At 36.5% G+C, this 15,979-nt stretch overlaps 1 protein-coding gene across 1 annotated transcript; it reads right to left on the bottom strand.

The window, feature by feature from the left end:
- Positions 1-4,779: 4,779 nt before the first annotated feature.
- Positions 4,780-15,780, bottom strand: LOC144434570 (putative ubiquitin carboxyl-terminal hydrolase MINDY-4). The gene is made up of 15 exons (XM_078123039.1): positions 15,611-15,780; positions 14,319-14,438; positions 13,024-13,216; positions 11,685-11,956; positions 11,061-11,359; positions 10,319-10,496; positions 9,396-9,512; positions 8,774-8,961; positions 8,306-8,369; positions 7,811-7,947; positions 7,395-7,458; positions 6,182-6,343; positions 5,732-5,912; positions 5,200-5,272; positions 4,780-4,936 (listed from the first exon to the last, which is right to left on the bottom strand). Exons 1-15 carry the CDS (start codon positions 15,671-15,673, stop codon positions 4,888-4,890), a joined length of 2,160 nt encoding a protein of 719 aa, XP_077979165.1. The 5' UTR covers positions 15,674-15,780; the 3' UTR covers positions 4,780-4,887.
- Between the last annotated feature and the right edge of the window lie 199 nt (positions 15,781-15,979).

Raw genomic sequence — 15,979 nt, 5'->3', positions numbered from 1 at the left:
CTTCTCGTTGTTTACGTCATCAGTATTTGAAGACTTCTCGTTTACGTCACAGTATTTGAAGCTTCTCGTTGTTTACGTCATCAGTATTTGAAGACTTCTCGTTTACGTCACCAGTATTTGAAGACTTCTCTTTCCTACGCCATCAGTCTTTGAAACTATCAATGAACTTTTCGTTGTCTACGTCATTATTATTTGATTCTATTTAATGGACTTTCAATGCATGCACTTTTCGTTGTTTACTTCTGAATGACTTCTTGTGGTCTACGTCACCAGTATTTGATCCGATGGCTATAACTATTGAGGACTTTTCCATCATTGCCTATAGTATACAGTGATAACTTTTTTAACTTACCTTTTGTAAATACTGAAATATGACATTTACATTAATACACAAGACCTTTGTATATTGCATTTTTGTAGTACACTCAACTGTTAATGACAAATGTACCAGTATTCAACATCTCAAGAGAGTGATTTATACAAAAGTTGAAGGAAAGAAAGCCTTGTCGATTACAACAGTGGATACATTTAAGAATATCTTTTTTGTTGGAAACAGTTCGATTTCGTAAAGCCAAATTAATTCCCTAATTTACTGAATATTTACTGAGATGATGGTATTTTTGTGAAATTGCCATGACCATTAGGGTTTCCACCCTAATATTGATTTTGAAACTTTAAAGTATTTGTTCAACAAAATAAAGTTTCCTTTAAAACTTCGTTTCGTACAACAATTGATTTGTTCATTTTTGTTTCAATTGTGTTATCCAGCCTTAAAATCTTATGAATGAATGGAGACCCGTTTCCAATTCTCAACACATAATGAGTAAAGTACTCATACAGTACCAATAAATATGCTTACATAATGCTCCACTTGGATGTGATAGGATTACTTTGAATAATGTGATGTAAAAAGTGTGCTATCCCTACCTATCACACAGCCAACACTATATAACAGGTGTACTATCCCTATGTATCACACAGCCAACACTATATAACAAGTGTACTCTCCCTACGTATCACACAGCCAACACTATATAACAAGTGTACTATCCCTAGGTATCACACAGCCAACACTATATAACAAGTGTACTATCCCTACGTATCACACAGCCAACACTATATAACAGGTGTACTATCCCTATGTATCACACAGCCAACACTATATAACAAGTGTACTCTCCCTACGTATCACACAGCCAACACTATATAACAAGTGTACTATCCCTATGTATCACACAGCCAACACTATATAACAAGTGTACTATCCCTACGTATCACACAGCCAACACTATATAACAGGTGTACTATCCCTATGTATCACACAGCCAACACTATATAACAAGTGTACTATCCCTACGTATCACACAGCCAACACTATATAACAAGTGTACTATCCCTACGTATCACACTGCCAACACTATATAACAAGTGTACTATCCCTACGTATCACACAGCCAACACTATATAACAAGTGTACTATCCCTACGTATCACACAGCCAACACTATATAACAAGTGTACTATCCCTATGTATCACACTGCCAACACTATATAACAAGTGTACTATCCCTACGTATCACACAGCCAACACTATATAACAAGTGTACTATCCCTACGTATCACACAGCCAACACTATATAACAAGTGTACTATCCCTACGTATCACACAGCCAACACTATATAACAAGTGTACTATCCCTACGTATCACACAGCCAACACTATATAACAAGTGTACTATCCCTACGTATCACACAGCCAACACTACATAACAAGTGTACTATCCCTATGTATCACATAGCCAACACTATATAACAAGTGTACTATCCCTACGTATCACACAATCAGCCAACACTATATAACAAGTGTACTATCCCTATGTATCACACAATCAGCCAACACTATGTTGCATATAATGGTAAATGGTATGCAATATTAACATTTCTGTGAAGTTGGTAGATTTTAATTGATAAAATGAAATACATGAATGAAGATGAACAACACTGTGAAATCGAAGAACTCTGACAGATGAAATGAATATGTGATAGTATTCAAATTATAAATCTTTAAAACAAAAAGTTGTATATTTTTACAAAAATGGAACCAAAACTATCTGGAGATCTCTTGAATAAAGTGTCTCTACACTCTTCAACTCTATGGCCAGACAGACAACTATTAAATGATGGCAGGACACAGTAGATATCTCATCTCTACTTTACACAAATATATCCTTTGATTATCCTCAAATTACCTTTCTACATACACAGTCAGAATAATATTAGTGAAGACACAAAATTGGAATTTTTTTTAATTTTAATTCTTTGTAAATTATTGTCAAGGTGTTTAATTCTTGCCTAAAATATTGTATCATAAAACGATGCAATGTGTTGGTAAAGAAATCAACTTTTATGTTAAAATTAATTTCTGCTTGATCTAAGACAAAGCATAGACTCTACATGAAATATGGGTCTATGGACAAACTAGCTATGTCTAATGACTTTATGTAGTCGATTCTTGCCTAGTAATCTTAATTTACATGGTGCAAGCCTTCAAGCGAATAATATCAACTCTTTCAAAAACACTCTAGACAGTCACTGGGCTGAATACAAATACATCATTAACATAAACTTGGATAGTGTTTGATTTATATACATGTTACTATTCGTGGAACTTTGGACTATGGACTGTTGAACATTTGATTTTTTTTTTACCTTTGATCGGCTCATAGGCTTTTAGCCTTCAAAGCTGTACATAATATGAATGAATGAAAAGCTAGGCCGTTATAACTGCCAACATCAGACCGTGGACAAATGGAACCTGTTACAAACAGGGAAAGTACACGACTGAATTGGATTAATAACACTTGGCACAGCATGTTGGAAGTACAGAGACTTGTATTACATTACATGGTTTGATATGAACAGTTTTATGGCCACCTTATATAATAGTTCACATTCACAAACACATTTCTAGTTCCACTGACATTTCATGTACATGTAAAGCGACCATAAAACTGTTCTTATTAAAGCATGGCAATGTAATAACAAGTCCCTGCTGTTCCAACATGCTGAGCCAAGTGTTATTAATGTAGCTGTTTTCTTTCCTGTTTGTAATAGGTTCCGTTCATTCACAGTCTGATGTCAGCAGTTGTAGGTTTTCACTTTAGTTTTGAGCACAAAAACAGCTAGAATATCTGACTAGTTCAACGTGTTAGTGAGCTTAACAGAGGAAAGTAAATTTCTAAATTCAAACTTTTTAACTGAGTCTTGTGTGAGCTGATTCAGAAGTTCTGGTCTTTAAGTTTACAACTGGATGACTAGAATCATAGATGTTGGACATCTATGCTAGAATCATATAACACAGTGTTGTAAATATAAATTATCAGTGTGTTGGGTTAACCAACTTTAGATGTCTTTGTGATCAAAGAAAGATACTAATATGCCATATTCCAGTTATCTGAAAGACAAAGGATTATAGAGTTTGGCCACTAGGAGTGCTATACTGTTGAATCAGAAGTGAAGAGGGTTGTGATAGTTGAGGACTATGCAAAAGCCTCCTTTGAAATAAAATTCCCATTTTCCAGTGTTTCATGGCAAATATTGTTTGCCTCTTTAACCAGTCAAAGTAATCTGTTCCATTTGTTTCAGATCACATGTTTTGGAATTCACAGAGGTGTTTAGTCACATTTTGTTGGCCGCGATGTGATTTTACCCTCAGTTTTCCTCATGTGGGGCGCCCTCTTGTGACACTTCTATCAGAAATGACTTGCTAGGCGAGTAACCAAAATATGGCATATCACAATGTTTAACATTTCATGGAAAGTAAACTGACTTGAGTTCCCAAATCAAGTGACGGGCTCACTCTCTAATTTGAGATATGTATTCATCACTGATGACTAATAAAATTACAACAAATAACTTGAATCTACTATTTTGAGCTCCTATGTCAACCTGACTTAGCCAAAGACAACGAAAATACAAAAAAAAAACTCACTTTGAATGTCTTGTTTTTTTTAATATTCACACTTTTGATGGACCAGTATGTCATCTAAGTCTAAACCTGGCTACTATGTGTAAACACTGAGATACATATTACACAAATGCAGCACAGGAAACTGATGGAATGACAAAACACAAAATTGACACAAGAAACGTATCAAGCTACAATACACAAAATCTTTCACAGGAAACTGACTGAGACATATACTAGTAACACAATATCTGGTATCGGTAACAGATGATCACTACCACAGTGTAAGCACACACACGAACTAACAGATGTTTGCTAAAAATCTAAACAAAACATTTTCACTCACATTATAATGACATTTATAGGGACATTCTTTTCTAGGTTGCTTTCAGAATCATACACATACTATTAGAAAAGATAATCATCCTAATTATTATATCTTATGTTTTGTACACTATCTTACTAGTGATACTAAAATAGTTATTCTCTCCATGCAATACAATATAATTTATAAACGGTATGGATGGCAAGTTAAGTTACAGATCAAAAATGCACATTCCGATTTGTTCATGATCATCTTGAGACTTCTCAGGTCAGTCTGTGAGGTATGCCATGGTAGGGCGCCCTCACACATCAGTCAACCCTGAATCTTGTCAGGAGACCAGTGAGGGCAGTGCAACACAATGTATCTTAACAGTCTATGGAGGTTATTGTTACTATCCATTAGTAATCATTTTCCTCTGTCTCGTGGACACAATATTTCTTTGTATTTGTTCATATTTGTTGATAGTTGGTTTTGTGAGGACATCCTCTTGTATTTGTTCATGTTCAATGTTGTCATCAGATTCATCAGATACATCAGTAAAGTACACTAGATTCATTCACTCATTCATAATTGTCTCTTGTCTTGTTAAGCACACATTACAGAATAGGTTCTACTCCATTCCAATCTACCACAGCTCCTTTCCATCTACAGAAGAAAAAAAATCACAAAAAAATATCTTCGGTGAATGTAGAGTAAATCACAAGTCAGAACTCAGTGAGTAACACTTCACCATTGACAGGAATTGGTACAGCTGCCATTCTACAGAACTGGCACCTACATAACATTATCAACCCATTATTATGCATGTATGTAAACAGACAATAAAGTCATAGGACAGCTTGATTTGCTAGCAACAGAAATGAAATAACATTATAAGTGAGATGAGATCTTATGGATATGACACTTACTTTGTTCGTATGCAGTGTTCTATAGGTGGTATCAATTCTTCTTCATGTGGGGGAACATAGTTCTGTGATGTGTCTGCATGAAAATAAACAAAGTTATAGACTGTACAAATGATGAAAATCAAGTTGGAAAGAAAATCAAGTCAAAAGATTTTTTTTAAGGCAGTAAGTCTATTGCATCATACTACAACTGGTCTCCAACTTACACATTTTAAGTTTGATTTCTGATTGACTCAGGTACAGACTGGTAAGATACACTGTGTCATTCTGCCCTCATCGGCCTCATCTCTCCCGACGTTGGAGGAGTTGACCACATGTGAGGGCACTCATAGTGTATCTTACAAACTAATCCAGGTACAATTGGGGGGGGGGGGGGGGGGGGGGGGGGAATATTGCCATGGCATATAGGTTGTCAACATACCCACTGTAAATCAGCCATTGGGGAAGGGAATGGGGCAACTCACCCACTGTAAGTCACATTTCTAACTCAAAGAAGAGCCAAGAGAGGAGATATGACCATAAATTGACAACTCACCCACTGTAAGTCTTATCTCTTCTTCCTGTCTTGCTAGTCCATCATAATAATATAAATCAAATCGTCTCTCAGCTCTCCAATCACTTAATAAGATTTTCTTCAGACAGAATAGTACACTGAAGTGACTCTCACTACATATCACCCAGATTGGATATCTTGGCGTTTTTAAATTACTACCAACCTGTAAATACAACAGCATATAGTTATTACTAATGGACATGATGTTAACTTTTGGGGACAAACTCAATATTGGGAAAATAAGGGCAATTTGGAATGTTTTGACTCATATTTCAAACACAACAGAATCAGTAACTTAGACACTGGTTGTCATGACGTAGAATGACCAGGGTATATAATCCATATTTTCTGTTCAAAGATAATATCCCAACCCAATGTAAGTTTACCTCATATCGTCCATAATGTCCCCACCCCCACCCCATATAAACTTACCTCACAAGATCCATAATGTTCAAATAAAGATAACAATCCTAGATCACTTCTAGACTTGACTCCTTTTAGTATTTGTACATCGGATCCACCAGAATCAAGGTGTATAACATCATTGAAGACATTGGACACAGCTGTACCAGTTAACAATAAATTTACCATTTCCTGTACAGATTATCATGCAGAGACAAGAGTTATAACATTTACTGGATACAATTGATACCAGTTAAAGGGGACTGGGAACACCACTACATGAAATGAAGTCATTTTCATTATCTTTGGGTTCTGGAGAGTCATGCCATGGTTTTACATCACTTACATTACATTAATTTTCATAGAAACATCAAATTGAAGTTGTTGCCCATTTGGGGATCTTTGCTGTAGGCCATATTCCTCATGGGAGTCAGCAGAGATTTTACAGGCACATTTTAATTTGGCGGACAGTGCAAGAGGAAAGTAGACACTACTTGTAAATATCTCATCTGGTTAGTTTGCAGCATTCACTGCAACTGTTATTGACACCATTCAAAACAACTGAATAGAGAAATATGACAACTTGTAGAGTACATTTAATAGCGGAACTTATTGGCACATAAAAAGCATTTGTGTGTATTCAGCTAAACTAAATCCAGCACCAAAGAAAAATATGACTACAGCATGGTCTCAATGTGAGATGTCCTGAAACCCACTTGAACTAAACACTGCATGATAACATGTGATAAAGACATTGAAGGGGGAAAGTCACCTCACATAAACTCATAAAAAAAATTGGCATTACAAGGATTTACATAAGCTGCCAGTGAATTTTGCTTGAATATGATTGTGTACCCAGTTTTTAATTTCTCTGCTTAGCTGCAGTGAATCACTTGATTAGCCAGCCAGGCTTTCTTGTTAGTCTGCCTGGCATGGCTAGTGTAGCTGCAGTTATCCACTAGATTAGCCAGCCAGGCTTTCTTGTTAGTCTGTTTGAAATGGGTATTGTAGCTGTAGTGAATCACTTGATTAGCCAGCCAGGCTTTCTTGTTAGTCTGTCTGACATGGCTATTGTAGCTGCAGTTAACCACTTGATTAGCCAGCCAGGCTTTCTTGTTAGTCTGTCTGACATGGCTATTGTAGCTGCAGTTAAACACTTGATTAGCCAACCTAGCTTTCTTGTTAGTCTGCCTGGCATGGCTATTGTTTACATTTGCATATTACATACAAAAAAATCGCCTACCTGTGTACAGTAGCCATGTTGACCCATCAGTTTATTAGTTGGTTCATCCATGTCTCCTATGACACTGTTGAAAACAACAATCAAACATTTTATAATAAGTTAGGAACTGATACCACACAGTTGAAAAACAACAACAATGTTAAAACATTGGGAACAGATATGACACATTTGAAAACGCAACACACATTTGAACACGTTGGGAAGAGATATCACAAAGATCACTAAATAAAGATAACTTCACAGAAATTATCTACTTGACCAATAACATTAACCAAACAAAAACATTCTTTAGGTGTCTCCATTTGTCTATAGACTCTGGATAGTATATCTGAGTACAGAAGTATACACTGGAATAAATACTTGCTGATAGTTCTTGACAGAATATCTGCGTACAGAAATATACAGTGAGTACCTACTTGTCTATAGTTCTAGATAATAAAGCTGAGTACAAAAGTAGTATAACACCAGCACAGTCATCACTTTCAAAGACTCCAACATTTCCACTGATAAAATCCACTAGTTCATCATATTTAGTAAATGTATTCAGGACCAACTGAAAAAAAAGACGAAAACTCTGGATTACATTAATGTCATAATAATTCATTTTAAAATGTAAATATCAAATGTGTATTGGTAATGGAAGAAAACAGACTTCTGGATTCACAAACTATATTTATCACATCAATTTGCTTACTGCACTAAGGAAGAGGTACCTCAGGTGTTGTTTCTGATGATAACACACACATAATACAATTTCATATCTAGAATCATTGTTGGTACCACTGTTCAGTCACCTGTCTACCAATCTTTGAGTCCTCTTATCTAACGAGTTGCGCCCATACGGACAAGCGCCCTCAACGGACATACATGATTAACTTTTGTTTGCTATATATTCAGCATCATGAACTTACTGTTTCAGTGAGTTGATCTGGTTTGTATCTCCCACCACCTGAAAATATGGACCTTCCTGATGGCCTGAAATAAATAAGGAAAATTCAACCGTCTGATCTACAAGAATATTTACAAGTTTTCTAGGAAATAGCTTAATTTTGAATTCCATAACAAGAGACAGCAATACGTTATTTTGTGATTACAATCGAAAATGTAGTTTTCAACATCTCTATTCTTCCATGGACTTCTGAAGTCTTTTTACAAGACTTTGATTTCAAAAAGTTTGGATAAGTATGTTTTTTTTAATGAAGATAACTATCATAGGTGCATTCATGATTGATTTTGACTTTGTCATTCACTTCCTCTAAAGAACAAGAGATGTACATTCTGTAACTCCATCAGACTTCATTGCATTCAAACGTGTTCATGATATCAGTGAAAACTGTCATAGTACACATGCATAGAACTGTTAATAAAAGTGTACTTACAGTGTAACAATGGCTTGTTTTTTCTCACCAGCTCTCCATAGTATATCCGATATACCTGCAGCTAGACTTTGTGATCTCTCATCTCGTGTTGGATTTAAACTAACAATGGTTGCAACCTTGTCACCACCGAATAGTAATTGTTGTAACATACACGCCTGAACTGATGCTAGCACACCACATGGTCCACCCTGTAAGATTGACAAATTAAATTATATTTAGGAAATTTACAACAATACAGACTCATGTTTGTTTAAAAGCTGGTCCAATATTGATTGGATCAGTATGTTCTACCAAATTCAAAGTTCAATTTTGGATAGTTAATCATAATATTTAGATGTTTTCATAATTTGTGTTATTGTTGTTGTTGTTGTTGTTGTTGTTGTTGTTGTTGTTGTTGTTGTTGTTGTTGTTGTTGTACACATGCAAAAAGTCCTAAGATGTGGCATCACCCTATCATGGCTTATCATGTTGGACCTCCTGAATAAAATATCTTTGCTTGTAACTCAACCTATGTAATTGTGATAAATTTTCCATCACTGCAGGAATTCTGTCACTATGTCTTGTTACATCATCATAATAAAGTAACATAGAATATACAGAATTTTAAGAACTATTAACTTACTTTATGTTGAACAATTCCATACTCAAGTTTCTTTGTGTTAGAAAATCCAAAACCTTGCTTTCTCCATTCTTTATTGAAGGTAGCTGACGGTGATCCAAAAACTAAGTTTTTAAGTTCCTGTCAAAATTAAAAGGAATGACTGTCATACACTTTGATAGGTTTATAGGTGTATCCATGGCAACATAGTAAGTTTTTGATGACAGTCCTAATCACAGACACAATTTTCTGGACATTTGTTCATGTAATTATGTACAGTCATAAAACAAGAGTATGCAATTACAGCTGATGTGTATGTTTATCCTCTTTCAAATCCTATTTAGGCAAAGTTTCATTGTAACCAGATTTTCATAGGAGATGACTATAGACAGACTTCAGACAATCAACACAAGGACAGACTTAGAGAGGGACAGAATAATTAATTGATAATTAATTGATGGATGGATGGATGGACGGATGGATGGGTAGGTAGGTAGGTAGGTAGGTAGGTAGGCAGGCAGGCAGGCAGACAGACAGACAGACAGACAGACAGACAGACAGACAGACAGACAGAGACAGACTGTGACAGAGAGATGGATAGGTAGGTAAGAGTGCAAATGTAATGAGTAAAACAGTCTTTATCAATGAGTACAATCTTGACATTTCAAATTAGTATTCTTTTTTTACATAAGGCAGGCAGGTAGGTACGCAGGTAGGTAGGTAGGTAGGTAGGCAGGTAGGTACATAGACAGACAGGTAGGCAGATAGGTAGATAGATAGAGAGAGTAGGGTTGAATCCACCCACTGTAGTCCCAGTAACCCCTCCAGGTAGTGATTTTGCTAATCCAGTGTTAATTGTAAGTCTTGCATAATGTATCACTACCATAGTGACTGATACCACACAATGTCACATACTCCCAGTGTAATGACTTAATCTACCTTCTTACCATGGCTTGTTGTAAAGTGATAGGTTTAGCATCTATGATATTTTTAAGCTGTGCTCTCGGTAGGGGACCTAGTTGTAAATCTCCTAAATTGGTCTCCTCGTCATCAATGTCACCAAATTCTACATCACCATAACTTTTCACTGATTTGCTGTTTGCTGGTACTCCTGATTTCGGCCTCCTGGAATTAATTCAATTATTATCAATGACTTTGTATATGAAACTAGAATAGAGTAAACTTTGGAGGAAGGAAAGTGAAACGCTGCACTTGTCAAATGGTACTGCTACAATACTACGACACAACCCCATGACATGAGAGTGAAAGTGTGGCATACTTGGGGTATTTGCATGAGTTTGCAGTGTTCTCTGCGGCAGTACTTTCACAAGCATAGCAAGTGAAAGCGCAGCAGAAAACACTGCAAGCATGAATGCAAATACCCGTGAGTACCCACACTAGTACTCACATGGAATGGGGTTCTGTTATCATCACATACATTTATCCGGAAGAGAAAAATTCCATAAAAACAATACTGTGTGATAACATACTTTCACTTTTCTGTTATACAGACATGCAATAATGTTTCTGCAGTGCAAATACCACTAGTATATGTAAACACCGGTGCAAGTAATCACAGGTACATATATAATAAATACATACACTGTGTCCATTAATAGCATACCAGTAGAATATAAGCGATGTACAATTCATTTAGTCAGAAATTTATCAACAATTACATCTACTTACTTTGATATTTTCTCCTCACTCGTTTTTCTCTCCAAAATATTGGATCCATCCCTCTCATCATCAAGTATTTTTGTGATAACATTGTCTTTATTCTTGAGATTGCCCTTACTGTTATCAGACCTGATAGATTGACTAGATACCGTTTTATCAAACTCACTGCTTTCTATCTTGTCATCAATCTCAATCTTATCACTTGGCATTTCAAGTGGGTTCTCATTTTTCAGATAATAGTCTAAGTTTGAACTGTAACCGGATGATGTAAATGGGCTTGATTTTTTCCCTCTTCGACGACCTTGGTCCTGAAAGTGATCACACGGAAAGAGGTAATGTTGTGTGAATTACAAATCTTGTAATACAAAGCCATGGTCACTCAAGTGCCTGTGAAAATTATGTTATGTTATTATTATTATGACTGTACTATAAATATGTCTTTCCCTAGTCTTCATAGGAAGGGGTTGGGGAATGGGGGAGGGAGGGAGAGAGGGGGGAGAGGGAGGTGTAGCAGGTAGGGCATTGTGATAACAAATCACATCTTGGTTGCTATATATAGGACTAGATATCCATCTATGTTTATTGATGAAGTTAGGAGGAGAGAAGCGTTGTACAGGGGAGGGAGCTACTTACATCTTGGTTGCTAAGTATAGGACCAGACATTCCTCTGTGTTTATTAATGGCAGATACTGGTCTTGTTACTTTACTGGGTGACTTGTCTTCTTTTGGTTTATCATCAACAATTGTGTCTACATCTTCTATCAACATAGATGGTTTGTGATAGTCTGTTCTTTCCTGTATTGGTTCAGATTCGAATTTAGCTGCCGGCCTTGATGAGGACGATTTTTTAATTGTAGTGGTTCTCTGTGGAAAGCTGACATCAGACTGTGGTAGTCCACCAAGGTCTGGAATGTAAATAGAAATGTGTTTATCAAACAACTGTTGTATCTCATACCATCACTTCTTATCAAATACTTCTATTTCACCCTCTAAATCAGATTTGTTGATCCAATATCTTATATTAATGGTACTACTACAACATATACTAAACCAGTACTTCCATATCACCCTCTACATCCCATATCTACTCACCAAGTATTTCCATATCACCCTCTAAATCCCATATCTACTAACCAAGTACTTCCATATCATCCTCTAAATCCCATACCTACTCACCAAGTACTTCCATATCATCCTCTAAATCCCATATCTACTCACCAAGTACTTCCATATCACCCTCTAAATCCCATATCTACTCACCAAGTACTTCCATATCACCCTCTAAATCCCATATCTACTACCAAATTACTTCCATATCACCATCTAAATCCCATATCTACTCACCAAGTACTTCCATATCATCCTCTAAATCCCATATCTACTCACCAAGTACTTCCATATCACCTCTAAATCCCATATCTCCTAACCAAGGACTTCCATATCACCCTCTAAATCCCATATCTACTCACCAAGTACTTCCATATCACCCTCTAAATCCCATATCTACTCACCAAGTACTTCCATATCACCCTCTAAATCCCATACCTACTCACCAAGTACTTCCATATCATCCTCTAAATCCCATATCTACTCACCAAGTACTTCCATATCACCCTCTAAATCCCATATCTACTCACCAAGTACTTCCATATCACCCTCTAAATCCCATATCTACTACCAAATTACTTCCATATCACCATCTAAATCCCATATCTACTCACCAAGTACTTCCATATCATCCTCTAAATCCCATATCTACTCACCAAGTACTTCCATATCACCTCTAAATCCCATATCTCCTAACCAAGGACTTCCATATCACCCTCTAAATCCCATATCTACTCACCAAGTACTTCCATATCACCCTCTAAATCCCATATCTACTCACCAAGTACTTCCATATCACCCTCTAAATCCCATATCTACTCACCAAGTACTTCCATATCACCCTCTAAATCCCATATCTACTCACCAAGTACTTCCATATCACCCTCTAAATCCCATGTTCCTGTCTTGCTAGGCTTCCCAGTTCTACTTCCTTTACTGGTAGATGGTCGTTCCTTTGTAGATGAACTGTCAGTAGGACTGGTATTCTTACTAGCTAGTTTATCTAGTAAGAATTTCACAATGACCTCCAGCATAGTTCTGTATGGAATTTCCTGTTCCTACAAATTACAAATGTTACCAACATGAAACTTATAATACATACATATATGCAGTGTGTCTTAAAAAGTAGGCTTCCATGCACGTCACAAGACAGTACGAAATAGGGGAACACTACATTTTGGAGGTTAACAAAAATTATTGTCCCATCATTGGTTCATCAAATTGGCTCAGAGGGCAAACCACATATATATATAAGTGATCGAATGGTGTAATACATAGTCAACACAGCAGTGCTCCTCTGGCTTTTAAAGTCTCCCAATGATCTGACAACACATGCTTGAAATTAAAACTGAAAATCAGCAAATAGCTATTATTACATGTGTCTTGTGAAAACTTTATATATTTCACACTTTCACATTCCTTTGTAATAATTATGGAAATGATTTGACAGTAACATACAATATTTTTTGCTTTGTTTATAAAAGTACACAAACAGTAGTTTGTAGAAAACGAAGAAATTGCAGAAAGTAGGAAGGCAATAAACGAAGGCTGTAAAACACTTAGACATTACAGTGTTTTATTTAAGGGCGGTAAGTAGGTAAAATCTACCGGGGTTCCCACATCATTTTACCGGGGTTCCCCACCTAAACTATGATACATTGCATGGGAAGCACTACCAGTTTTACCTCTTTCCCCCTTTCTGTTACCGGGGTTCTCAAACCTTAGCAAAAACACTGACATTATTCCACAATATTTTTTTGTTTTGTTCTGTCGAGGAAAATACAAGGGACCTAAGGGGCCTTGTCACTATGAGTCTCTCGACGAGAAATGTTTTACAGCTTAATGAGGAAAAATAATTTGGGAATAATCTAATTATACCTCCTCAAGCATAATGTTTGGAAAATCAGGAAATATAATTTCAATTTGGAACATTTTGAGTAAAAATGTTGCAATGATGTAGGTGAGAGTTGTCTTGACATAGAACAACTCGGTATAAAACAAATATTTTTATTCCACCTACATATTCAACTTGGTTTGTGTGGTATTAATCATCTTGTTCAGCCCTAATCAGCCTCCCTGGTTTGTAAGATTATGAGAGTGTTTGATAGGGCAATACAACATGTATATACTACAGATGGGATATACCATGATGCAACTTACTTTATTTCTTTTCAGTAGTTTTTCAATACTCAGTTCCTTAGCTAGTTGTACTCTGTTACTTATACTGTCCTTGGTGCGCGGAAATTCTGAATCCATTGTCTCCAGTGTGTTCTTAAAACCCTGTCAGAAAAATAACATCACCTGTAAGTTCACTTTTCAGTTCTTGAAACCCTACCAGAGAAATAACATTACTTTTATACTTCAGTTCTAGAATCACAATTTTATTTCACGAACTTAAGATTATATATATCTCATTCTCCCTCGCTATGTATATGTATTGGTCGTCATTTCTCTAAGAGTACATACAAATCATGATGGTAATCTAGATTGTTTTCATACGCATTCATTGGTATGGGGTCCACCACGGATGTATCACCACGGATGTATTAGGGGAGATCTTCTAATACTACATCCATGAAATGACCAACCGTGGAAGTTGAAGTTGGTGATACCTTTTTTTTTTCTTTTCTTTTTTTCTTTTTCTTTTTTTTTTTTTTTTTTTTTGGGGGGGGGGGGGTTCTATATGATTTTGAGGGTTGATTGATCTATTGTATCATTGCTAACACAAGTCTCGAGGCTATCTGTGGCTTTGGATCTCTTGAACTTGAAGAAAGATCTTGAGATTTGAAGCCACAGATAGCCTCTAGGCTATGCCAACACTGGCTTGTCACTGACGAACCGACCTGTGATCAGTAGAGCTGGAAAAATGCATATGTATAGTAAGTTATGTAAACTGAGATCAGATTTGAGTTCAGGTTCTTGTTGTAACATGTAGTTTGTACCAAAGAACAGACACCTGTGCATTGTACTGTGTGTATATCCATCAACGGTGTGTTTCGCAGTAAAACACATGTACAGTAAACATTACCATTGCTATCTCATTGGACTATGGACTAGTTATGACGAGATGGACCTTAGTATTTTTCCTTTAACTTTCACCTATGAGCGACCATGCCTTAAAACACACATATTTGACGTTTCCACACAAGTAATGAAAATTGTAATAATATCAATCGATCATTACTTTTTTCATTCTGAAATATATTTTAATTATCGATTCAAAAACGCGTGTGGATTATCAGCCTTATCATGGCTTCTGTTTCCACACAACGAAGGTGCCAACTATACCCTCTTAAGACTCGGTGGCATTACAAGTGGCATGTGCCGACTGAAAGACGTGTTGTACCATAGTGTAGGGGCTATGGGTGCACTGACATTGATAATGACACGACAATGACAACACTCAACGTTGGCGGTTGACGACACGACGCGACGCGTCTTAGTTACGTTACCTTTCGAGCTAAGAATTCACGAACAAGAGACGCTGTTAAACTCTCAACATGCGCCGACTCCATCTTCAAAGCTTTCAAGGTTCTTGTTTTACGTCAAAGGCTTTCCAAATGTGAGGTTTCCTTCAATGTTCATATAGACCACTGTCATATCAACAAACGCAGGATAAAAATATGCGCGCCGCCATCTTTGAAACGGGAATTGTGGGTAAGAATAGGGAAGTGGGCACGATTTTCAATCATCAATGATACGTACGTGTTAGCATTTGTCCGACTGGTTGAAATGTTTTAAAAGACCGAAATTTCGGCCTCTCTTTATTTATTCTCATATCACAAAATATAACCCAAATAGACAGAAAGAACGAAATTCCA

This window comes from Glandiceps talaboti, chromosome 4, assembly GCF_964340395.1.
Source record: "Glandiceps talaboti chromosome 4, keGlaTala1.1, whole genome shotgun sequence".
Lineage (NCBI taxonomy): Eukaryota > Metazoa > Hemichordata > Enteropneusta > Spengelidae > Glandiceps > Glandiceps talaboti.
The sequence above is the reverse complement of the archived record's forward strand: the minus strand, read 5'-3'. Positions and strand labels throughout refer to the sequence as shown.

Excerpts from the sequence above, each read along its gene's own strand:
- LOC144434570 (XM_078123039.1), bottom strand. The coding sequence starts at position 15,673 with ATGGAGTCGGCGCATGTTGAGAGTTTAACAGCGTCTCTTGTTCGTGAA. Across the intron at positions 13,217-14,318 it reads AACTACTGAAAAGAAATAAA|GAACAGGAAATTCCATACAG; the intron begins GTAAGTTGCATC and ends TGTAATTTGTAG. Across the intron at positions 7,948-8,305 it reads CAGATCAACTCACTGAAACA|TTGGTCCTGAATACATTTAC; the intron begins GTAAGTTCATGA and ends CTTTTTTTTCAG.